This window comes from Gopherus flavomarginatus, chromosome 17, assembly GCF_025201925.1.
Source record: "Gopherus flavomarginatus isolate rGopFla2 chromosome 17, rGopFla2.mat.asm, whole genome shotgun sequence".
NCBI classification, from domain to species: domain Eukaryota; kingdom Metazoa; phylum Chordata; order Testudines; family Testudinidae; genus Gopherus; species Gopherus flavomarginatus.
The window spans coordinates 5581054-5605746 of record NC_066633.1 but is presented as its reverse complement, the minus strand read 5'-3'; the positions used below and the strand labels follow the sequence as shown (position 1 = coordinate 5605746).

General features: G+C 46.1%; 1 protein-coding gene across 13 annotated transcripts in view; it reads right to left on the bottom strand.

Moving 5' to 3' along the window:
• The window catches only part of KCNT1 (potassium sodium-activated channel subfamily T member 1), a 193344-nt gene that overhangs the window by 39325 nt on the left and 129326 nt on the right, over positions 1 to 24693 (bottom strand). For all 13 annotated transcript variants that reach the window (XM_050926686.1, XM_050926674.1, XM_050926677.1 and 10 more), the window contains 10 exons: positions 24289 to 24348; positions 20424 to 20498; positions 19248 to 19331; positions 17941 to 18035; positions 13849 to 14029; positions 12504 to 12668; positions 11406 to 11542; positions 6788 to 6851; positions 5406 to 5514; positions 2417 to 2525 (listed from right to left, as the gene is read on the bottom strand). In XM_050926686.1, the coding sequence (XP_050782643.1) occupies positions 2417 to 2525; positions 5406 to 5514; positions 6788 to 6851; positions 11406 to 11542; positions 12504 to 12668; positions 13849 to 14029; positions 17941 to 18035; positions 19248 to 19331; positions 20424 to 20498; positions 24289 to 24348 (1079 nt within the window). The remainder of the gene's footprint in view (positions 1 to 2416; positions 2526 to 5405; positions 5515 to 6787; positions 6852 to 11405; positions 11543 to 12503; positions 12669 to 13848; positions 14030 to 17940; positions 18036 to 19247; positions 19332 to 20423; positions 20499 to 24288; positions 24349 to 24693) is intronic.

The following is a 24693-nucleotide window of genomic DNA, read 5'->3' as shown; positions in this document are numbered from 1 at the left end:
CCAACAGAATGAAGAGGCTCCAACCTCCCTACAGCTACACCCACCTCAAAGGACAATTCATGCCAGCTGAGGATGAGGAGAGACCAACGTCCAGGACTGCATTGCTCTATACAGCATTATTACAAGGGACACTGAATGACAGGAGATCTTAAAGATGAGGCTGCATTTTAGGCCACCAGCATTAAGATCATGGCTGTGTGTTTCAATAACCTGCCGCGCTTTCCAGGCTCATTTTAATTTCTGATTTTAACTGCCTTCCTATTTCATGGGAAAAAAGAAGGCTGAGAGGGGAGCCGATTGCTCTGTAGAAATACATTAGGGGCATAAATACCAGGCAGGGTGAAGAGCTAGTGAAGCTAAAGGACAATGTTGACACCAGAGCAAATGGATATAAACAGGCCAGGACCAAATTCAGGCTGGAAATTAGCAGAAGGTTTCTAACCACCAGAGGGGGGAGGTTCTGGAACAGCCGCCCACTAGGAGCTGTGGGAGGCAAACAACGTAAGTAGTTTTAAAATGTTTTAGTGCATTTGTACAAGGGGGTTGCTTGTAATGGTGCAAGCAGGGCTCAACCATCCTGGGGCTCCCTTCCGGGTTCTGACGTTCGCCCCACACTGCAAGAAGGATGTGGAAAAATTGGTGAGAGTCCAGCGGAGGGCAACAAAAATGATTAGGGGGCTGGAGCACATGACTTATGAGGAGAGGCTGAGGGAACTGGGATTGTTTAGTCTGCAGAAGAGAAGAATGAGGGGGGATTTGATAGCTGCCTTCAACTACCTGAAAGGGGGTTCCAAAGAGGATGGAGCTCGGCTGTTCTCAGTGGTACCTGATGACAGAACAAGGAACAATGATCTAAAATTGCAGTGGGGGAGGTCTAGGTTGGATATGGGAAAAACTTTTTCACTAGGAGGGTGGTGAAGCACAGCAATGGGTTCCCTAGGGAGGTGGTGGAATCTCCTTCCTTAGAGGTTTTAAGGTCAGGCTTAACAAAGCCCTGGCTGGGATGATTTAGTTGGGAATTGGTCCTGCTTTGAGCAGGGGGCTGGACTAGATACCTCCTGAGGTCCCTTCCAACCCTGATAGTCTATGATTCTATGATTCTGCTGAGGAGTTTCAGCTGACTACTGGCTGGGGTCAGGAAGGGATTTTCTTCCCTACTATATTCTGGGAGGGTTTTTTATGTCCTTCCTCTGAAACATCATGCCTGGAAGTGAGACACTGGACCGGGATGGCGGTGTGGAACAAGGCTCTGAAGTGGCTCTGAGCATTCTTGCTCTCTCAGGGGCTTGGCCAGCTCGTTCTTGCTCACATGCTCAGGGTCTAACTGATCACCATATGTGGGGCCGGGCAGGAATTTCCCCCCAGGTTAGACTGGCAGGGACCTTGGGGGTTTATCGCCTTCCTCTGCAGCATGAGGATTATCTGGGTATATCTCATTTAATCATTTCCCTGCCATTGCAGGGGCCTTGGGCATTGGTGCATCTCAGTCCCTCCTATTCTCTGCCTATGGCACATAATAGTCTAGTCTCCTGTGGGTCTCATTTACTTTGGTCTCATTTCAGTTGCTGGGTTTAGTGGGCGAGTTCTGAGTGGTGGTGGGGGCCTGGACAAACGGTGCCAGTCCTTAAGTCATGTATCTGCAGAGAGGGTGCATCCCCCCCTGTATGGCACAAAATCTGTGGGTGGCCATTCTCCAAGATACGATTGCCATGCCTATGACTTCCTGCCAGCCATCTGGGTCTCTCTGTTCATTACCTAATGTTCCTCTCTCAAGCTAGATCCAAATAAAGTGTGTGCAGATTTCAGCTCCAGCTATGTGACTTTTGTACTCACAAGGCAAGTGACACTGCCCCAGTTCAATGGGTCACAGAGGACATTCAAAAGTATTATTCTTTCTTGTAAGATTTATGCTTTTTAACTAGAGATGGGACAGAATCAAGGCCCAGGACACAAGGCGCCAGAGGGAAGGTGATCAGATACACGGCTGGAGCTATAATTATTATTGATCATGTGTAGTCTGATAGCATCTAGAGATCCCAACCAAGGTCAGGTAGATGCTCTACAAACATGAGAGATAGTCCCTGCCCCAAAGAACATACAATCTAAATAGAAAAGGGTGGGAGAAAGGATGCATTATGGTCCCCATTTGACAGATGGGGAACTAAAGCACAAAGAGGCTAAGTGACTGGCCCACGGTCACACAGGTTGGCTGTGGCAAAGCCTTGAATAAACCCTAGAGTCTCTGTCCCTTTAATACAAGATCATCCTTCCTCTCAAGGCAGATTTAAGTTAATATAGATCCAGATCTAAACTTTGTAGTTCAGGCCCAATCTCTATTTTTAACCCAGAGTGAAGAATGTGCAAAAACCATTCCAGCAAACAGAAGACAGTTCATGAGTAAAACACCAGCACTCACTGGCCCCTGGATGTGTGAACCAGCAGGGTGATGAGCGTGGAGGTTGCTGGGCAGACGCAGTTCAAAGCCAGCATGGCGTATTTGCATTCTTCTTCGCAAACCACATGATCTGAAATGAAAAAGACAATTGCTACCCTCTGAGCATCACTTTCATTTTTCTGATTTACACACCTCCTACAACTGGTAATGACCCATAGACAGTTGCTACGCATGGGAGGATGGGGGGAAGGGGTGCACTGCATGCACAGCTATTTGAGAATGCTGGAGATCGTTTGTTTCATGTTCCAGTCGCTGTGAAGTCAGCGCAGATTGATTAAGCACAGAAGGGGCCACAGGAAAAAGCATCGTGTTTCCAGTATGTACCATAGATGTACCTGGATGACACATGGGGAGCAATGAAAACTAGAATAAATGCAGGGAGGAAAAACAGATTCACATAATGGAAACCTGCCAAGTAAACAGAACTCAGTCCAGACCCCCACCTTTGCCCCCCAAGGCAGAGTCAGGGGAGAGGGATGGATTTCAAACCCCAGGGCCTGGTCCAGATTCATTCTATGAAGGACGAGGTATCACACTGACAGCCTAATGACCTGTACTCAATCTCAAGTGTTCTCTTTCAAGAAAAAAAATATCATTGTCCAATAATAATAATAATAATAATAATTAATAATAATAATAATAATAATCTGGTAACATATTTGAATTTAGGCCCAATCCTGCCACTGGTCCCACATGGTAGTTTGAGGGCAGAGAGATGGCAGAATTCACAATCCAAATTATGCAAGATTATCATGGGGATAAACAGACAAAGAGACCTGTGATACCTTATAGATTAACAGATGTATTGGAGCATGAGCTTTCGTTGGTGAATACCCACTTGGTCAGATGCATGCGACGAAGTGGGTATTCACCCACGAAATCTTATGCTCCAATACATCTGTTAGTCTATAAGGTGCCACAGGACTCTTTGTCGCTTTACAGAACCAGACTAACACGGCTACCCCTCTGATAAATGGGGATAAACAAATGCTCAGAAGATAAGAAAAGCTCTTTCACTTCATTGTAATTTCCCTGATCACAGATTCTAAACTGTTCTGTACTTTACAACACTGTTGAACCCACAATCCCATTTTGGGACACTCCCCGGAAAACACCTAAAAGACATGGACCATAGCTAAAAATACAAACACTACATTTTTAAAAGGTTTTCAGAAATGTGTGGCAAGGTTTAAAAGTTTGGTTGTATTTTGAGTTGGTAGATAAGCCTCTGGCCTACCTCATAATGGCCCAGGGGGACTATTCTGCTAGTGACCTAAGTCCGTGACTCACATTAACGTTACTAGCTGTTAGGAACATAAGAACTGCCATAGTGGTCAGATTAAAGGTCCATCTAGCATGGTATCCTGTCTCCAACAATGGCCAGCACCGGAGCTTCAGGAGGCATGTACAGAACAGGGCAGTTGGAGTGATCCATCCATCTTCTTCTCCCAGCTTCCGGCAGTCAAGAGGTTTAAGGTCACCCCAAGCATGGGGTTGCATCCTTGGTCATCTTGGCTAATAGCCGTTGATGGACCTATCCTCTATGACCATCTCTAGTTATTTTTTTTTAATCCACTTATATTTTTGGCCATCGCACCATCCCATGGCAATGAGTTCCATAGGTTAATTGTGCATTTGTGTGAAAAAGTACTTCCTCTTGTCTTTATTAAACTCGCTGCCTGTTTATTTCATCTGGTTTTTCTTTTGTGGGAATGGGTAAATAGCACTTCTTTATTCACTTCTCCCACCCTATTCATGATTTTATAGACCTCTAATATATGACCCCTTAAGCGTCTCCTTTCTAATCTGAACCATTTAATCATTTCTGTCTCTTTGTACAGAAGTCGTTCCATCCCCTTAAGCACCTTTGTTGCCCTTTGCTGAACCTCTTCCAGTCCACTATCTCCTTTTTGAGCTGGAGTAACCAGAACTGGACCCAGCAATCAAGGTGAGGACACACCATGAATTTATATAGTGGCATTATGATATTCTCCATCTTATTTTCTATCCCTTTCCTAATAGCTCCTAACTTTCTGTTTGCCTTATCAACATTGAATTTCATCTGCCATTTTGCTGCCCAGGCACCCAGTTTTGTGAGATCCCTCTGTTCACAGTCAGCTTTGGACTTAATTGCCATGAATAATTTTGTAACATCTGCAAACTTTGCCTCTTCGCTGTTCACTCCATTTTCCAGCTCATCAATGAATATGTTGAATAGGACTGGTCCCAGTAAGATTCTTGGGGGACCCCCTTGTTCACCTCTCTGCATTAGAACACATGACCATTTATTCCAACCCTTTGTTTCCTATCATTTTACCAGTTACTGATCCATCAGAGGACTTTCCCTCTTCTCCCACGACTAATTAGTTTCCTTAAGAACCTTTGGTGAGGGACCTTGTCTAAGGCCTTCTAAAAATCCAAGTACATTATATCGACTGGATCACCCTTATCTTCATGCTTGTTGGTGCCTTCAAAAGAATTCTAATAAAACGGTGAGGTGTGATTTCTCTTTATAAAAGCTGTATTGCTTCTTCCAACAAATTGTGTTTATCTATGTGTCTGATAGTTCTGTCCCCTAATATAGTTTCTACCAATTTGCCCAGTCCCAAAGTTAGGCTGGTCAGATCACCTCCGGAGCTCGTTTTTATTCAATTTAATTTCTGTGATGCAACAGGCAGAGGACGAATATCCTAAAATTCGCTGCTAGAAGGACCAAGAAACTAGAGAACACACCACGAGGGCAGTGGCAACTCTGGCAGTGAGAGGTTCAGACTGGTGGCTGGAAGAAATAAGGGAACCCACTGGTGGCGAGTAGCAGCGAATATTCGGGAACATCTGTAGACTGGTGGCTGTGTTCAGCAATACATCTCCCCTCAGGGCTCCTGGTGTGAGTAAGGCAGGTGGATCTGGCCTTCCAGGGGAAGCCCACATCTGCTCACAGCAAACTCACCAGCAAACTTGACATGAAACTTGTTTTCAGGCTTTAGAATCTGAACGTAGAGGGGGCAGTTGGGAGCAAAATCCTTCACAGCCCAGGCTCTCAGGATGGTCTGATGGTCCTGATGAAAGAGAAAGGCAAGAGCAACGCTATAAGCATCCCTCCGGGAGCTCAGTAGGTTCCAGCACCTCCATATTTTAGGCTTAACTCACAAGCAATAGTGATCACAGAGAGACAAGAACAGGCAGGTTCACTGCAAACACCCAACCCTCCCAGGCTGCCCCTCCAGAACAAATGTGGAGTCTGGGAGCGAAACAGGAAAAAGAAACTGAGTCCAGTCTAGGATTTGCAGATTTCCTGCGGGGTCCTTTGACTAGCCCAGCCTTAACCTCCTGGTATCCCAGACTGGTAACTGATTTGCTATATACACAGGATTGGATAAAGGCCATACACACAGGTACATGTTAGAATCTGGGTCATCCCAATACCAGCACACAGGGTTACATACATGCCCACCTGCCCCAGGGATCTGATAAGAAGATATGCCTGAAATCTTGGTAAATAATAATTCAATATGAACTAGCTCCACTACGTGAGGAGTGACGCCCTACGCTGAACTTGTTCTGTGGCCACTATTCAAGGGCAGGTTCCTTCTTGGCTAAAGAAAACAGATCTACAAGGGGTCCTAAAGAGACCCTAACTTTCACTCTGCAGGTCACTTCCTCCCACCTCAACCCAGTGTGTCCTTCCCAGGCACCCCTGTTCATTCAGCAACCAGACAGCAGCAGGCAGACCAGGCCTCTCGTTTAGCTGGTTCCAGTGATGTATTCAAACCATATCATCATTTCCCTCCAGAGTTTTTTAGAGGATGCACTTAAATTCAAGTGACTGAACCCCAGCCCTCTTGATCTTAACACACAAGCTTCTACTGCCATCTCTGTTAGCAGCCGGCTTATTAATCTCTGTGTTACAGATTTGTTATTGCAAGGGTTTTAGTCATGCTATTCCCTGAACCATGAGGAGGGGTCACCCTTCGCCTGTCCTCTGTAGTGTTACTGAGGGTACATTTACATTTACATTGGAATTACCATACTGGCTCAGGACTTCCTCCAGTCCAATATCTCGGTCTGGATGCTTCTGAGGAAAGAACAAGAATCCCTGCCCTAGAAAGGGATGGGATAACTTGCCCCAGGCAATGTAAATTAGTATTAGCATTATAAGTTTGTTAGCACCCATAAGCAGAGTTCCACAGAACGAAACCAGACTCTGCTAACTGCCACCTCCTTTCGGGGGAGGGTCTTTGGCCTGGATTATGCAGGAGGTCAGACTAGTTTATAATGGTCCCCTCTGGCTTTAACAGCTATGATGCACCAGTAAACCCAGCCCTGTCTTACCGCAGCCGTGCGGTCTGCCTCATTTCGACTGCTGAGAATGAAACAGGCCTCTCCGTTATCCATCCTGAAAACACAAAGGGTTCTGTGAATCACACACAGCCCGCAAGCTTCTTCATCTCACATGCACTCAACTAGAGAGTCCACCGGCCTGATACCTGGGCAGTCATAAAAGACGGCACATCTGGGCACTGCTAATGTTTGCCGGGAATCAGGTAACCAGCCCTTCTTCCCATCCCTGTCACGTTACAAGAGGAGCAGAGGTAATCTGCGAGAAGGTCATTTCATGCTGCTGTTAGTAAATATGTAGCAAATTAAATACAGCAGACGGGGAACAGCAGGGATGTTATAAAGGGCCTGATCCCAGTTGTACCAGTCAAACCATGTGCATACTGTTCCCTTGGGGACAGGGACCTGATCATTTCTGTGAGCATCCTGTGGTTACAGGCTGGACACGGCAGGGGAACACCTCCAGGGGGTGCTGGGGTTGGTGTGTGTCTGTCACTAGCCAGCACAGAGACACCACGGCCGGCGGCTTGCATAGCTAGAGGCTTTTGGTTTCAGGGAGCTGAGCTACAGGAGGCACAAACGAGGCTGTTTCATGGACAGCTCAGTGGTTTGAGCATTGGTCTGCTAAACCCAGGGTTGTGAGCTCAGTCCTTGAGGGGACCATTTGGGGATTGGTCCTGCTTTGAGCAGGGGGTTGGACTAGATGATCTCCTGAGGTTCCTTCCAACCCTAATAATCTATGACCCTATGTGAAGGGCAGGTAGCGGCAAGGTGCCTCACAACCCTGAGTATCGCTGGGGAGCATCACGCCACCACCCCCGGAGGAAGCTAACAGGGCTGCAAGCAGATGGCTGCTCTCTGCACAGGTGGGTGTAAATGCCACAGAAAGCCATCTGGTATTTCTCCACAGTTTTATTTCAGCGGTGGGAGGACCTGGCAAGGCTCAGGTAATTAAACAAGGATGCTTCTGGCTCTGGCAGGCGATAGACATGAAACACTTGGTGAACAGTGGAAAGCAGCTCTAATTGCTATAGGTCATAGCTCTGCATTTGTCTTGTCTAGGTAGATGGCAGAGTTAACTTGGATGATCAGGACACGGACCGGGCTAGCCCGCGAGCGAGCTGCCACACTGCAGAGCCAGACTCGAGTGTGCCCATTGACTGCATCCACACTGCCACTGCACTCCCTCATGTGAGGCACTGGGACGTTGGGGCATATCCCAAAGCTCTTAGCTCTGCAGAAAACTCAGCTGCTCTACGAGTCTTTCCCAGTGAATTGTGGGAGAACTTGTCGGACACATGGGTGGGGGGGAATGTGAGAAGAACTGGAGAACTATCAGCACTCGAGTGATTTAGCCTGCGTTTGATTGCAAAGAGGGCAATGGGCTTAGCCTATACCCCACAACAGGCCAGCTAGCCTGAATGCAAAGCACCAGCATGCTGAAGGGAGACAGGAGACAGATAAGGGGCAACAGCCAAGTAAAAGCCCGAGTTAACTGCTGTGACCACAAGCCCAAGGTTTGTATCGTGCCTCACACAAACAGTGCTGGTCCTTGGCCAGCCCCTAACACTGTTGTAATAAACACGGCAGGGGAGCGGGGATGGGTCATTGCTTCTTAACGGTCTGCTTTGGAAAGCAACTCTGCACCAGGATCCTGCCCAGACTTGTCTGACACAGGTGATTCCTTGAGTCACCAGAGATGAGAAAGTCCATTGTATGGGGAGAGCCACACAGGGCAGCACTGGGCACAGGGACAGGCCTGCAGAATATATACACAAACCTGCACAATTATGCATGCTAGAACCTGCTTGCGTGAACTGTGCTAGGAGCCTCTGGAAATGCATCTCCCAGGGCTTGTCCCAACTGAGGATTTTTGCACCCAAGTAACTTTATTAAAGGGCTGCACCAGAGCAAACCCCCAACAGACGTGTCGTGCAGGTGTAATAAGCGGATTACTCTGGTTTCAGGTGTGTCTGCAGTAGCGGCTTGCCCTGGAGCAGCACCTCTGGAGTAAAACCCCTCAGTGAGGACAAACCTCCAGTCTCCCTTTGTGGCACTGCATGGACTGGGGGAGGGGATGAACCCACACTTAAAAGACACAGAAGTGCCCCCCTGCACACATTCTATCCTGGAAGAGTCCTGGCTGTGATAGTTTCTTGTAAGTGCTCTCGCTCCGGAAATGAGCAATCCACGTGAAATGCACAATATTAAATAGCAAAGAGCCCCTTCCCTTCTGGCTGCCTTCCACTGTCCCCTCTCCCAGTACGATCCTCAGTGGTGCTTTCCGCTACCTTTACAGAGCGATGTCTTTATAAGGAGATACAGTGTGACCGCTTGTGTTGCCCTCTCTCTTTCTCCAGTTACCTTGATTTAAACATGATTTCTCTCTCTCTGATTTTAATTAAAATGTCATTTCCCCAAAGAGGCCCCAGCAGACACAGTGAACGATGTCCCTACAAAGCGAGTTTACGCCATTGGTCTTTATAAGGCAATGGAGAGAGACACACAAACAGCCAGGAAAATTAAAGATCAGTTTCAATGTTTCAAGGGATGTGTAAACTGTCCTCGGCACAGTAAGTACATGCTGAGAATTCAAGAGACAGGGGAAAGGGAAAGGACTAGAAAAGCAAAGTAGGAAAAAGGGCTCTGGGGTGGAAGGGAAGAAGAGAGGAGGGAAAGTGGGACAGTAGAATGTGCAATGCTGGAGGGAAGGGGGAAGCCAACATCTTGTCTATATTAGCATGTTAGACCTTGGGGTAGCTGCGCCCATTTGAAACTGGGTTGAGCTGCTAATCATGTTGCGCTAGTGTGAACCCTGGGCTGGACTCTCCATTTGCTAAGGCCACTTCGGGCCAAATAAAGAAATCCTGCTGTGCACGGGAGCTCTGCTGGAGGAAATCTGGCAGAGGCGACTCACTGTGCCCCTGGTCCCACCCCTGAGTAAGGGAAGGAGGAGACCCATCGGGGTGCTCTAGGGGTGGGGCATGGGGGGGACATGCAGGAGCAGTGGAGCTGGAGCAAAGCTCTACCACATTACTCCACTGGCATCAAGTCCCCCTGCCCCACACAGCCCTTACTTGTGCAGGGGCCACATCTCACTCTAGGTAGCAAATGTTTCCTAATAGTTGGACCAGGGGACTTGGACTTGCACCTTCTCAACTCCACCTCTGCCCTTACTGCTAACTCAAGTGTACACTGGGGCAGGTCCCTCGAAAAATAAGCACAGAATTAAGCTACCCCTCGGGGCGCTGCGAGTCACAATTCATATTTGGAGAGTGCTTTGAGATCCTCAGATCTAGAAGGGCCTCTATTATTACCAGTTACTTTACTGGATACAGTTAGAGTTACACAGTTAGTAAAAGCAGGTCCTTTGGGCGGGGGGGGGGGGGGCGGGGAGGGGAGGAAGGGAGTTATTCTCTTTTTTATTTCTCCAGCTCTTGGGGAGAAGGAGGCATTGGGCATCCAGGCTCTTGCATTTCGCAGGAGAAGATACACCTGGGTTTCTGTGCCTCCTGCCGTCAACTTCTATTACTGGCTGCTCAATCCAGAAACAAGAAAAAATTTCAGTCTATTATTCTAGGCACCTTAACAACCAGCTAAGTGAAGAGTTTCTTAAGAGAGTTGTACTGGGGTAGGATTAGATTCAAAAGGAACTAGTAATTGGCACCTTTAAAGAATTTTAAAGCCCCATTATTACATTTCCAGTCCACCCCTCAAGGCTTGTTATCCACAAAATGAAGGACCCCTAGCTAGAGTTCAATGATCTGATGTCTATTTTTAAGAATTTTACAGTGATGGCAGAGAAAACTGACATCTGTGGTGCATGAATCTTTCATGACTGTTTATACTGGGGTCAGACTAACATGCCAGCCTAGGAGAGCACCATGACAGTGAGTTTTAAATGTGGCTTTACTGTTTGCATCAGTTACTGTTATATCTTGAGCTGTCAGCACTGAAATGGATGTCTTTAATAAGGGCTTGTCTACACTTAACATGCTACAGAGGCACAGCTGTGCCACAGGAATGCTTCCCTGTAGACATGCCTACGCCAACAGGCTCGGGGTGGAGGGGTTGTCCGGTCAGCATAGCTAATTCACTCCCTGAGAGATGGTAGCTAGGAAGAATTCTTCCTAACTACATCACTCAGCAGGATAGATATTTTACACCCCTGAGCAATGTAGTTAAACTAACTCATTTTTCTAGTGTAAACCAGGCCTTAGTAAGCTGCTTTTCTTCATGGCACCTTTTCACCTTTGTGTCTGGCTGATGAGAATTGTCAAAATTTTTAGGCAATAGCATACAAAATAGCATTCATGGATGGATCGCAGCCACTGCTTGGAGATTTGCACTGTAATGCATTCCTCTTTTAAAAAACGATATGGCAATTGGAGCCACCCATCAGTGAGAGAAGTTTCCCTGCTGCAGTGTTTTGACTCTCCCATGCTTATCTAGTAAGCTGTATAGCAGTGTAACCAATGCTACAGCACAGTCATGCACAGCTCTTGCTCTGAATAACAGAGAACACATATGCTGGTAGCCACAGCAGGAGTCTTGGAGGGCTATTCCCCTCCTCTCCCTCTGTGGGTCTTGCTAGGATTGGCTCTATACTCACTTTGCTCTCATGAGATCCTGATCTTTCAGTGCAGACCCCTGAAGATATATCACTCGCTGAGACCACAGAGGAATTTGAAGGACCCGCCGAACTTGTATATCCATCTCTGTTGGGCAAAGTATCACTACGTAGTAATCCTGAAAGAAAAAAGCCAGTGTTTGCTTGGCAGCCTGACAGCGCAAGGGTGGTAAGATCATTTCACTTGCTGATTGAGCAGGCAATTCTATGCAGGTTTCAGCATTACACTATTAATGGTGTGATATCACTTTGCACCAGCGCTGAGATGTCACAAGAGTTTGAAGCACACACAGTGTTTTCCCCCAATCACGTTTGCACAATGGCTCTAATGTAGGCACATCTGACAATTGAATGATTAAAGGCCTGAAGATTTGGCTCAGAAAAGTGGGGCTCTGTGTATTTAGAGAGATTGACAAGTCTTCAAAAATGAAATCTACATTGAATCAAGGCTGACAATGATGACAGTGAAATCTTGATTGGTTCTTGAATTAAATTCAAATACAAGGTGCATGTGAGCCATTCTTAATAGTAGTGGGGTGAAAGTTACACCCATTCACTGATAAACGGCACTGATTAGACTTGATTATTCCATTCGGAGCTGGGTAAATCATCTGGGTTTCAACAAGCAAACATTTTATTTATATAGTATAAGGCATTCAATTTGGTAAACATCTTCTAACATAACACATTTAGATAGGCATTTTCAATGTGCTTGGATACTACAGCAACAAGCGGTGCAGAAAATCCCGAACCAGCCCCAATAGAGTGTGCCCATTGTTGTGGCATAGAGGGAGGTATGTATTGCAGGCTGTTGAATCTACCAGGACTGATAAAATATGTATTTCTTCAGTGAATTGAAACCAATTACCAGACTATACTGAAGACTAATCTGGTTGAACTGATATTTTTTACCTTATATGTATTCCTGTCACATGTCCTTTGCTTCCCTCTTCCATGTGCTCAGTGCCGGGTGGGGCACTGATTACCCACAGCAAGGTCTAGCAGCACGGAGAGCTCAGTAAGGACATTTGTTCAACTGCTAACACCGGTAGCCCTGAAATAAAACACGCCTGCCTTTACCTGCAGCCGGGGATGGGCGTAGAACTCGTTCAGAAAGTCCATCAGGAGGTCGATCTTGAGGGAACTGACACAAAGGACAACGTGTTTCTCCGTCTGTGCTCGGTGGCGGCTGTAATTCCCTCCTGATTTCTGACGTTCCATCCAGAGATACACAAGCTCCTCAAACTGCAAACAAAGGCAGACAACTCATGGGGTGAGACAGACTGTGGGGCAGGCAGAATGCATTCAAGGTTTCAGAACACTTTCATGGCTACAAACTGCACATCCATAGTTATAATGTCCCCTGGTTAGCCACATACTCCTGTGCAAGGTTAAGAGAGCTCTGGATAAAGGACAGTTGAGTTTATACACGTACAATGTTGTATGTAATATACAGGAATGTAATTTGTGTTTAATGCTATGATGAAGGACATCACGCAAATGCCTGTAAGAGCGAGAGAATGGAGAAGACACAGATAGGATAGACAGACTAGACACATGCATATTAACCTGTACACCCTCTTGGAAATGGGCTGCTTCATTTCAAGAAACTTTAAATGACAAACATCCTGAGATTTTCTGTAGTGTACATGCCCTGTACAGTGCTAGGCATGCCTGTATTGGATCACATATGTACACTCAACACACATGTATACACGTTAAAATGAACTCACATCACAGTATGTGAACATACAGTGTTGCATACACTGAGCACTTCTGATTATGTTGGTGAATGTCTCTTGTGCTGGGGCAATGGATGAGATTTCTTTTTGCTTATGGCCCTTTGTGACAAAATTCCTCCCCACAGCTCCCTCACATGCCATCTTAGCCATTTCTGGGAGGTACCTGCAAACTGTGACAATGTGTTCTCTAGCGCGCGCGCACGCACACACACACACACCCTTCTCTGCTTGTTCCGTTTAAGGACAGAAGGAAAGGAAATACATATTGGCTATTCAATCCCAGAGGAAAATCTTTTCTAAGAGCATTTCCCTATACCCCTCGCCTGACACTAAGCAGTTACAGACAGTGAACACTGCAGGCAACAGGCTGTCACTGCTGCATCATGCTGCTGGCTGGTGGAGAAGGAGCACTGGCTTGTTTGCTCCCAGACGTGATGCATCGAACGCCACGGCTCAGCCCCCGGCTGACAGTGCCTCAGAGCAGAAACTAAGTTTCCTCCATACCATGGGTTGAGAATTCCTCTGTATCCTCTGGAAATCTCAAATCTCGTTCCTAGTCAACTGGCTAGTGAAGTGGAAATCACCCTCCTGCTGGTCCTTCTCACGGGCCTTGACACACCAGCAAAGCTGCCATTTCTAATAAAGGCTGAGCTCATCTTTTTCTTCACGGCTGTGTCGCTTACCTGGAGGGGCAGCACGACAAGGGCAACGCAAATCATTATAACCACCAGGAGCTGCGAGGGCCAGATCTTTGGGGTCACATCTCCATAGCCCACAGTGGAGAAGGTGACGATACAGAAGTAGAAGGACTTGAAGAGGGAGAGGTTGTCGCCTGCTCTTTCTAAATGCTGGATGCCACAGGTTCTGCAGGGATGGGGGAAAGGGAGCATGTGTTAATTAGGCTTTCACACGGCACTCCATGAACATCAGGTTCCTGATCCTGCAATGTATAATGCCCTCCACTCCTATTGATGCCAGTGGGGGAAGAGGGCTGGAGAATGTCTTAGAAGAAGCCTTAAACGTACCAGACTCATGGACAGAATTCATCCCTGGTGTATCACCAGTATTGTCAGTGGGATAAATCTGGCCAGCTTGACAGCACTTCTAGTTTAGAGGTTCAATTTGGCTCAGATAATCCTCTCCCTCATTAACATCCTCATCAGAACATTACCCCAAACTCTCGCCATCAGGTACCACACTCCAGTAGTACAATACCACTTATGTAGGCATCATGGAGTCCAAGGCCCTATGTTTCTGACAGAACCTAGTGTTGCAGAAAGGTAAACAGGAAGCTCATTCCATCCTTGATATGACTCAGATGACATTAAGGGCTCTCAGTCTCATGACTGACTTCAAGTGAGATTCTTCACTGAACACGATGCTGCTAATACATTTCACTCTGCACTGCACCACTATTCTCTTTGGAAACACAAACTCTCTGGAACCAAGCAGCTGATCTCCTCAGTAGTCAGTCAGCATATCTTGAGAGGCATGCAGGTTAAAAGTCATCTTGGTGAACACAAATAATGTAGAAGTAGTCTTGGAATTTAATTCTAGTGCTATCAGACAGGACAGGAAAAACATATAGAGTCACAGAGGGCATGAACTGCTAAAGGCAAAGTGTACTGTGGGTTGTTTTTATTTTAAAAGACCTGTCAGGCTGTTTAGACCTATCACACTCATCAGCTTCACTTTGTGTCCACTTACAGCTTAACTGGTATGTTACATTCAAAGTCCAGACCAGTGGAGATGTAAAAAAATGTCAAAAGTCTAACTAGACATGAAATACTTAACAATGGAAAGACGTCCATGTTGTTTTAAATGCACGGGGTAAAGGGTTCTTTTAATTAGCAGATGCCTCCATGACCCATTAGACAAATGGCAATAGAGCAACCATGGTAACCTCCTCCAGATGGACAGCATGTTTAGGAAATGCAAAGGCTTTAATGTACAAGCCATCACAGCTGAATTAGAGTCCAACAAATATCTCCCCTTTGAAAATCACAAGATTCGCCCTGGGCGTGACAGCACTTACTGCCCTGCTCTGAGCCATGTGCACTTACATAAGCAAGACTTGATCCTGGCATGCTCCAATTAACAAGTTTCTGTTAAAATCATGTAATTAGAGACAATCATTGGCTCCTAAAATAGGAATTGATCTGCCTGAAGCTAAGTGTTCAGGAGGACAAAGCAAAGTAAGGAGAAGGTCTGAGTCAGTGGAGCGCGTCTGATTCTTTTATCAGCCATCACCACTTCCGAAGATCAGGCCCCAAAAAAGGAAAGAAAACAACAACCCAAAATGCTACAATAAAGTGTTCTGAACATTCAGGATCACTTCCAGCTGGTGTAAACTGGTATAGCTCCATCAAAGTCAAATGCTGATTTACACCAGATCTGGGCCTTAATCCCATAAAACTAAATACTGACCCTATTGAGATCAACGGTCAAGCCCCCCTTGAGCTCAGTGGACCCAGGATTTGGCCTTGTATAATTTGTGATGGATGGAGATTAAAAGGCTTGGGAGCTCAGTTTGGTTTGGGTAAACAGCCCTAAACTATAATGCTTTGATCAATATATATATTTATATAGTCCTCTCCAGGACTCTACAGAATCCAACTGGAATCAGATTGGAAAATTCCTGCTGCAGCCATGGGCAGAATCACAGTATGGGGAGTTTGGTGCACTCCTCCAGTGAAAGCCAATGGGAGCCAGGCAGATAATCAATCCCAGCACCCACTCATGGGCATAAGAATTCAACCCTACACCAAAAACTCTAGTCTCTATTGTTCAGGTCAACAGGAAATAGCACCGAAAAAGTGCACAAGGTAGCTTATAAAGTCGGTTTTGTTGACTTTTCCATTAGACCTTTGAGAGCAAGACAGTTTTTGCTATGGAGGCCCCTTCAGCCTTGCTCCCCCTCCCAGTATCTGGGTGCATTAAAAGGATTCTTTGCCCTCAAGAGCGCCACATAGGAGGCAGTGTAACCAAGAGGAGGTGAAAATACCATTGAATCAATGCTGCTTTTAGTAAAGATGCTTCTGTCCCATCCCCCACCCCAACCAAAACCCTGCCTCTCCAATAACAAAAGCAACAGTCAGTTAGCAAATACATGACAGGTTATCTGGACACTGACACCTTTGCCCTCCAGAGGTGAACAATATTTCCTCCCACTGCTTAAAGAGGAAACAAATATTTTTGCATGGAGATGAAGAGAAGGGAAAGGAGTCAGAAAAAAGAAAAAAAAATCAATAGATCAACCGTTCTGCCTTTGTGTCTGCTGGCAGTGCGGCCACATGATGATTCTAATCACCTAGAAGAGCACTTGGCCTCAGATCATATCCGCAGGGAACAGCAGTGCAATTGGTCTATCATGTATCTTGCCACATGCCATTATCCCAGGGGCCGTGTTTCAAAGAGTGACTGAAAAACAATCTCTACTGGGCTGACTTGGTTGTGTTACAACAAAAACAAAAAAAACCCACAACACATCATGCATTCAACAGAGGGGTTTTATTTTCTTAAGTCACATTTACCCCATGCTCTAGAGAAGAAGAAAGCAAGAGAGCTTGAAGGGCTGATGTTTTGTCTATGTAGATGGAGGAGATGTGCCAGTTTGGGCTTGGAGCACGGCTCCTTCTCTCACCTTGCCAAGGTCAAATGCTCCAGAACAGGAGCCACAGAAAAGTAATTGTGCTTGAAACACATATGGGAGTAAGTGTCTAATGTGTAGATGCAATTCTGTTAACTGTGTGTGAAAATTAGATATTTTCTCACATGATTTTGAAAATCTTGCCCTCACTTATGTTGCCAGCCAATAACACAATTGTATATGGTACCATCATGCCTAGTGACGCCAATGCAATAGTGCTGTGGTTCTGCTAACAGTGTTAATGGAGCAGAAAAAAATTCCTACTAGCAACAGTTATTTGTGAACTTCAAAAGGTCTGGAGCTCAGTTTATGTTCAGATGAGCAACGAAAGTCTGGAGGCTTCTATGGGTTTCTGGGCTGGATATCTTGAAAGAACATGAAAGGAACTGAAGAAATTCAAGCAAAAAACACTGCAAAAGGCAGCTCTTCAAAGCCCATAATAAACGTATAGTTCTCCCAACTGCTCATTTGAGCTAATTCCTTAGCAATTTTGCTCTCTCCTGTGACTTGGTCCCCTCCCGTTCCCGAACCACAGCAGCATGCAGCAAACGAAAGCTGGTTTACTGAAGTAATCTGAATGTGTGGCCCTAGAATGGTGAGGATTGGAGCAGGGAGTTAAAAGCCTTTATAGGACCTCTGTGCTCTCCCTATCCTGAGCCGCTCCTCTGGCCTATGACATGGCTGAATCTGTTTGTCTCATTGCACTTTGGGCTGGAGCTTCACGTCAGATGGGTGGGAAACTTCCAGCCAGCTATGCGGCCTCCCTACACAACTTTCTGCTCCAGAAAGCTGAGCAACCTGCAGCCGGAAAAGGCTCTAACATGATTTTTCCTGCCACAGCCACAGGATAAAAGTAACACCCACAGAAGAACGTTCTGCCTATCACATTTCAGATCACCACACTCCACCACGCTCTGTTAGGGCCCGATCTTGCCAAGTCATGTGCATGTGCATGACTCCTCACAGAGTAAAATGCTAGGCCCGTACGTAAGCCTTTAGAGAATCAGGGCCTTAGCCTTTCCCTCGATCTATTTAATCACTGCCTTATGTAACATTACTTATTTCACCAATGAATGTGGCATGCAGCCAGGTCAAGGGTTTAAAAAAAACAAACAAAACTGCTTACCCCGTGAAAACAAGACACAGCAGGGTACAAATCAGAATCAGCACCTGATTGAACATGGCGGATTGTGTCCTCTGTATCGCTCGGTGCAAGTCATTCTGGAAAAAGGAGAAGTCTCACTTGGCGGATGACTAGGATAAATACTTGGGTGCAAACCTACCCCTCTGTTATACCTGTGCAACCTTGCTGACTTCCAAAGGGTTGTGTAGGAAGCAACTCAGGCCAGAATCTGTCCCTTTTCAAAAGTATCACATGCATTTCTGTAAGGAATAAGTATTGGCCTGTTCTGTCCCCAAACCCGAGACACTGCAGAGTGCAGCTCTGAAAATGGTATCGTGAGGCATCATGGTCATCACTTCTGAATGCAGCCAAGCGGGGGGGAGAGGGCCAAGTCACGGATAAGGGTATTAGTGCCAGGGATGGTGCAGAAGAGACCAATGATGAAGAGGATCTAGTGACAGAGACTGGAGTGATCCTGTGCGTGGGAGGTGAGGAGGAGGCAGTTAAGGCCTGGAGGTAGCAAGCCTGGGTAATGAGGAGGATGTAGAGATGACTGATGGAGAGAAATGGGAAAAGCCATTTCTGTCCTGTTGTAAAATTGCAAACTCTTCGGGACAGGGACTGTATAATGGTCTGTGTTTGTACAATGCCCAGCACAGTGGGGCTGCATTCTGGGTTGGCCCTTATGCACAGCCATAATGAACATGAAGTAAACATGAAATAAATAAATAAATAAATAATACACAGAGAATTGTGCCAAATTGCTAAGAGCCAGCTTCAATTTATCCATTAACATGTAATTTATAAGCATTCTGTGAACGCAGGTCTTAAGAATTCATCTATAGTCCCCATGGGCAGAGTTTTAAGAAGGACTCAGATCTTCAGTAGAACTCAAATCCCATTTAGACACCTCAGTAAGTGGCCAGTTTTTTAGAAAAGTGTCTAAATCTGGTACCAAGGGTCACAATGGGAGCTGTTGGGTGCCAGGGTCTTTTAAACATTTGGCCCCAGTTGTGGGTCCTGTGCACCTGAAAATCTGGCCCTAAGTACAAATTTGAGTCACCGTCTTGGCAGCATAATCCACAGGACAATAGGGTCCTAGAGCACATAAGAGCCTGCTACCTCTTGATTTAAGGTGTCAAGTGGAGAGCATTACTCTCCAAAGATGGGGCATTGTTAAGGATGTCTGAAATTTACAGTTTCTCTCTCAATATTAGTGTAAAACAAGCATCCTGAAACAATAGTAAGAAGGCTGCCAGGCTACTTTTCTGGTTACGCTGGAAGGGAGTGGGTGATCTTTGGCTACTCACTATCATGTTTTCCAGGGCGTACTTGGCCAGCCAGCAGTTCAGAAAAACCGGAATAAACAAATTCCGTAAAGGGGACCAGAATATCTAGAAAACAATAGTTATTTGCAGGTTTATTTGAAAAACACTCACAAAAATCAATGCTCCTTCATTAAATAAGTCATAAACAATAAATAAGTAAATAGTCAATTATTAGCCCTACTCCCTAAGAATCTAATTTCCAAATTTTTGGCAGAGGAATACATGAGGATAATTGGTCTCAAAAGATTACAGAAACTGACTGTTGCAAAGGTAGGGTCAGATCCTCGACTGGCCAGAAGCTGGGAATGGGCGACACGGGATGATCACTTGGTGATGACCTGTTCTGTTCATTCTCCCTGGGGCACCTGGCATTGGTAACTGTCAGAAGACATGATACTGGGTTAGATGGACCATTGGTCTGACCCGGTATGGCCATTCTTATGTTGGTGCAAGTTGGCATAATACTACTGATTTCAATGGAACTACATTGATTTACATCAGTTCAAGTTCCAAACCTTAGAATAGAGTTTTCATGATCTGCCCCAAGTCTCTGTAGCCTTGACTATACTGGCCAAGTGCATGGTTCTAAGTGAGCAGCATTGCAATCTAGGTTAGATGCAAACACCTGAGACCTGTCTATGCTCCGTCTTCCAAAGTCGCTGACACCGGTGGAGCTGAATTATGGCTACAAAGTTTGGCCATGATCCTGCAGTGAGCTCTGCGCTGGTGCAGGGGTCTTGAGTACATTGGCCAGTATCTGAGTGGGTCACAAACAATGCAGTCTCAGGGCTGATGGCAGGCAGAGCGTCTTCCATATAATCCTAGAGTTATGCAGCATGTTCACAACCAACCATGGAACCAGGAGAAATGCAGCCAGTCCCGAGTTCTGACATGGAAATGAAACCAGCTGAATTTTGTGAAAAGCCTTTTTGAACCCATCAAGAAACCAGAACATTTAAACAAAAATGAACGTTTTCCACAGAAAGTCATTTGTTACTGAAAAAAAGGTTTAGGGGGAGGGAGAGAGGAGTTGACCTGCTCTTAACATTTCCTGTTATAGGACAGACGTCCATTAATCATGGTTTCATAATGAAAACATTGTAGCATAGCATTTATTGAAATGTGATTGGTTTAAAAATGTCAAGAGCAAACACTTACTGTGATTATAAAGGGCACCGTGTTGATCATTTCAAGGATGAATGAAATGCGAAAAATCTGCTCCCAGATGTTTCCCTGCAGAATGAACAAAAATGTGCAGTTTAATTAAATAATCCCGGAAGAAAACTGAAAAGGACAATTTAAAAGGTTCCAATTTGGATCATTTCCAGCTATTATGATGTTGTAGCAGCCAGGAAAATGCTGGGTATTTCATAGCAGGCAGAAGCAGCCTTGGTCCTTTTCCCAAAGAACTTATGATCTACATTTTAGATAAGTCATGAGGAGCAAGTGGGATGAACAGCAGGAAGGGGATGAGATGAGGGAGGTCAGTGGATTATTTCTGAGTGAAGCTTAGTTTATGACACAGATAGCAAAGATCCCTAGACTCCTTGAAGCAGGACTGTGTCATATTGTTCCAGAGCACTGTCAGCACTCACACAACAACAACGGAACGGAGATTGTAAAGAAGAGCAGGGGAACAGAGTGCCAGTGTACTAGCCTTTCACCTTGAATGGAGCAGGTTCTAACCCTGTTTAGAGGTCTCTGGATTTCCAGGGAACCTTTCTACTTTCAGGAGCAATTCTCTCAGCTCTCTGTCTTTTTCAAGGTAACTAGAGCTTTTTAAAAGCCTCCTTAGGACTGTCCTCCCTCTGTTGCCCTCTGGGGTGGGCTAAGCATTGGAAAAGAATGGGAGACGTCTATTTACAACAGAGCCCTGTTCTGATGGACCATTGTATCCTGCTAACTACCAGGCATTGAATTCTAACTTGGGAGGCCCCTGACTGTGGACAGCCAAGCTTTCCTGTGACTCCTTGGTGTTCTGTTTTAGAGACACTCCAGATTATCTTTGAGAAGGAGTAAAATAAGAGCACTTCTAGGGCTCTTCCTGGCTGGCCATAGAAGATTTTGTACTGATATCTCTTTGGATTCCCCCTGTTCCACAATATTCTGTGCTGTGTGTGTCAGTCCTTCATCCAGGTGGGCGCAGCGGCAAGAGTCAATGGAGTGCTTAGGTAGGACATGAAATCAAATGTGAGTGAGGGAAAACTCCCTGTCTGCCCAGCAATTGCAATATATTTACTTGAACTTGTGGTGCCTCAGAGAAAGATAAAGAAGAAAAGACAAATAGCCTCTATATTGGCTGAACAATTCCCACAATAGAGACGAGAAGATAATTTCTAGGACTGATTCCCTCTTGTCTCACTTACATGAGTGCAAAGTAGTTGTAAAATGCCACCAAAAATCAGTGTCCTGCACCCGTTTTGTACTGGTGAAAGTGATGCACAAAGGGCTGGCAACGGAGAATTAGGCTGCTCCTGTCTCCCTCTCTCTGCAGCCAGCTTGCAGAGCCTTCCCACCAGACACAAGACTGTAGAATAATCTGATTAAAGCGACAGGATTTTAGGGATCAGCTCATCTGCCTACAAGCGTGACGATGAGAGAGGGCATCCAATGTGTTGCAAAGCTTATTGAAAACCCAGATGGGGTTCCTTCTAAAGGACACCTGTGAAAAGGCTAGTGCTGATACACCCAGCTACACACAGCATGACTAAGCTGTCCAGAAAAATATCACAGGCTAGAAAGAACAAAAAAAAAATGCTCCAAAGGACTCTGAGATGACATTTATTGAGGCCTTCTTTCTCTGAGGGTAAAAGGAGCCAGAGTGACAGGCCTGTAAGTAGAAGTCCTCTTCTTCTACACAGAACAGATGAAACAAGGAATGGTCTCTTCCATGCTGCCCCCAATTCGCAGCTGGTAGGAGAACCCCGATGGATAAAAGCTATTTCTATCTCAGTGGCTTCTAAGCTGAGGCTGCCACAAAAGGTGGTGGTTATGGGACGGTATGAAACCAAATGACTCTGCCACTGCACAGACACGAACGGTAGCACACAAGGTGACTGTGGGAGAAAGAAGTTCTATCCACAAAACTAAAAGAAAATCCATGTTGTTTGAAAAGTGCCCCATTTGTGCTATTTTGGAGACTCCTTTGTGGGAAAGCTCAGTAAATGATACAGAACATAAACCATCTGCTTGGGCTGTAATGAGAATAGCGGCGAATAGCTATGCCGATGTGCAGAAAACTGGTCCAAGGGGGTTTCAGGCATCTGACAGAAGGGAGATAAAATGGCTGTTATGAATCTAATAGCTCTGTGGCAAAAAACGGAATTTACAGGCATTGGCGTGTTCAGCCTCTCTTCTGAAGGCAATGAAGTTGAAGATTAACATTGCAGTTGGGCCCATCCCAGGCCGGCTGGCCCTTTAAGGGGAGCTGGGCTCAGTCTCACCTTTGATTGCAGTTGGGCCCATCCCAGGCCGGCTGGCCCTTTAAGGGGAGCTGGGCTCAGTCTCACCTTTGATGGCTAAGCTCCCCACCCCCAGCTGATCCTGATCGGCTGAGATGAGATGGCTGTTTGGTTATCAGACCCAGCTGGACCGGAGCCAGGTGATTTCCATACAGGTCTGGGAGAGAACAGCTGCAGGAGGGAGATTCCCTCCAGGATCTAGCCTTGAAGGGAGAGGGTGTCAGGAGAGAAGGAGGCTCCTGAAAAAGGTCAATCTCCAGGCAGGTGGCATGGAGGCAGATTGGGAATAAGGATCCAGACTGGGGTGGAGGACTCCGAGGGTGGGGGAGGAAGCCCTGAGGTCAGCAGCTCGGGTAGGGGCTGGGTCCAAAGGGACAGAGCTCTGTGAAACAACAGAGTGAAAGGTAACTCAGGAGAGTGGAAGACCCTTTCATTTCCTTTGCTGAGTCCCTTTCTGGGGCTGAGAGGGACAGCTGCCGGACAAAGCCTCCCTGAGGGAAGGTAGACCGGACACCAGGGGTGCTGTGGGAGCTGATGCTGCTACAGTCATGGAATCATGGAATCATAGAATATCAGGGTTGGAAGGGACCTCAGGAGGTCATCTAGTCCAATTCCCTGCTCAAAGCAGGACCCATTCCCAACTAAAGTCCCTTTTACAAAGGTCCGTCCATTGGAATCCACTTCCTCCCAGATCTTCCACTCATTTCAGACCACGCCCCCAGTCTAGGGATGGTTGTGGCTAGACTCCCCAGAAACTGGGCATGGAAGACAGGGGAAGATCACGCCATGAGTGCCTTGTTCTGTATCCTCCCCCTGAAGCTCTGGGATGGGCCACTGTCGGAGACAGAATCCTGGACACTATGAACCATGGACTGTCCCCACATGGCAGCTCTTATGTTCTCATGTACTCCTCCGAGCACTCCCACCACTCAGCCCTAGGGGGGGCAGCACACCCTGGCCTGAAGAGAGCATGGGACTGAAGTCAGTGAGACTCCTTGTGAGCTTAAAGTCAGTCACTTGCTTCCAGGCTTTGCTGGATCAAGTCCACAACACTCAGCACCATTCAGGATCAATCCCTGTGACAGGACTCAGCAACAGAGCTGCATGGGGGTGCCAGGGGCCATATGCTGGTAAGCATCTTTTATTTGCTGTATGAAACAAATTGACTTTTCTTCACTTGCAGGAATATTTCCCTTGTGTGCCTACTGAAGAGTGTGTGTTTCAGTTCAGCGAGCTCTGTGATGAGCGAGAGCTAGGAGACTTTCATGTGCATTAGAGATTAAATTCAAGCTGCAGAATTCAGATCCATGTTTTTAATATTCTGATATTCAGTGGGTGCTTGGATCTGGGATTTGTTTGGCCCATAAAAAAAAAGACACAGGCCATTGCAAAATTCAGTCCAGGTTTGAATTTCCAATGCCCACAGTAAAGCTGTGTCGGGAGTGACCTGAACAGAGCAGCTGCTGCAGAGTGAGAGGGAATGAGAAAGGAGACTGCCATTGATTTCAAGGAGTGTTTGATTGGGCCTTAAACTTTAAATCCATTACTTGGAGGGCTCTTACCTTGTAGCTGAGATAGATGAGAAGCATGGTCTCTAGGAAGCTGATTAAAGCTACGCTAACCTGAAAAAAATATAAAAGAATATAATTGCCTTGGGTTTGATTTGAAGCATCATCCAAGAGGTCTGAGGCTATCCAGCCACTCAAATGATCTTGCTCTCTGAGCATTCCCACCTGGTTTACAAACAAATATGGAAGTTGCCAACCACGGAAGGTGTGAAGGACCTTTACTGAACTCCAGGACAACATGGGAGTGGCACAGATTGGGGATCACAATGGGAAATCCTCCATTTCCACATCACACGTCTGTTGTCAAACTTCAAAGAGATGTCAGTCTGCTCTAGACAGGTCTTGTATCAGTGCAACTATGCTGGTTGAGGGGAGGGGGGATTATTTTGATTTAACAAA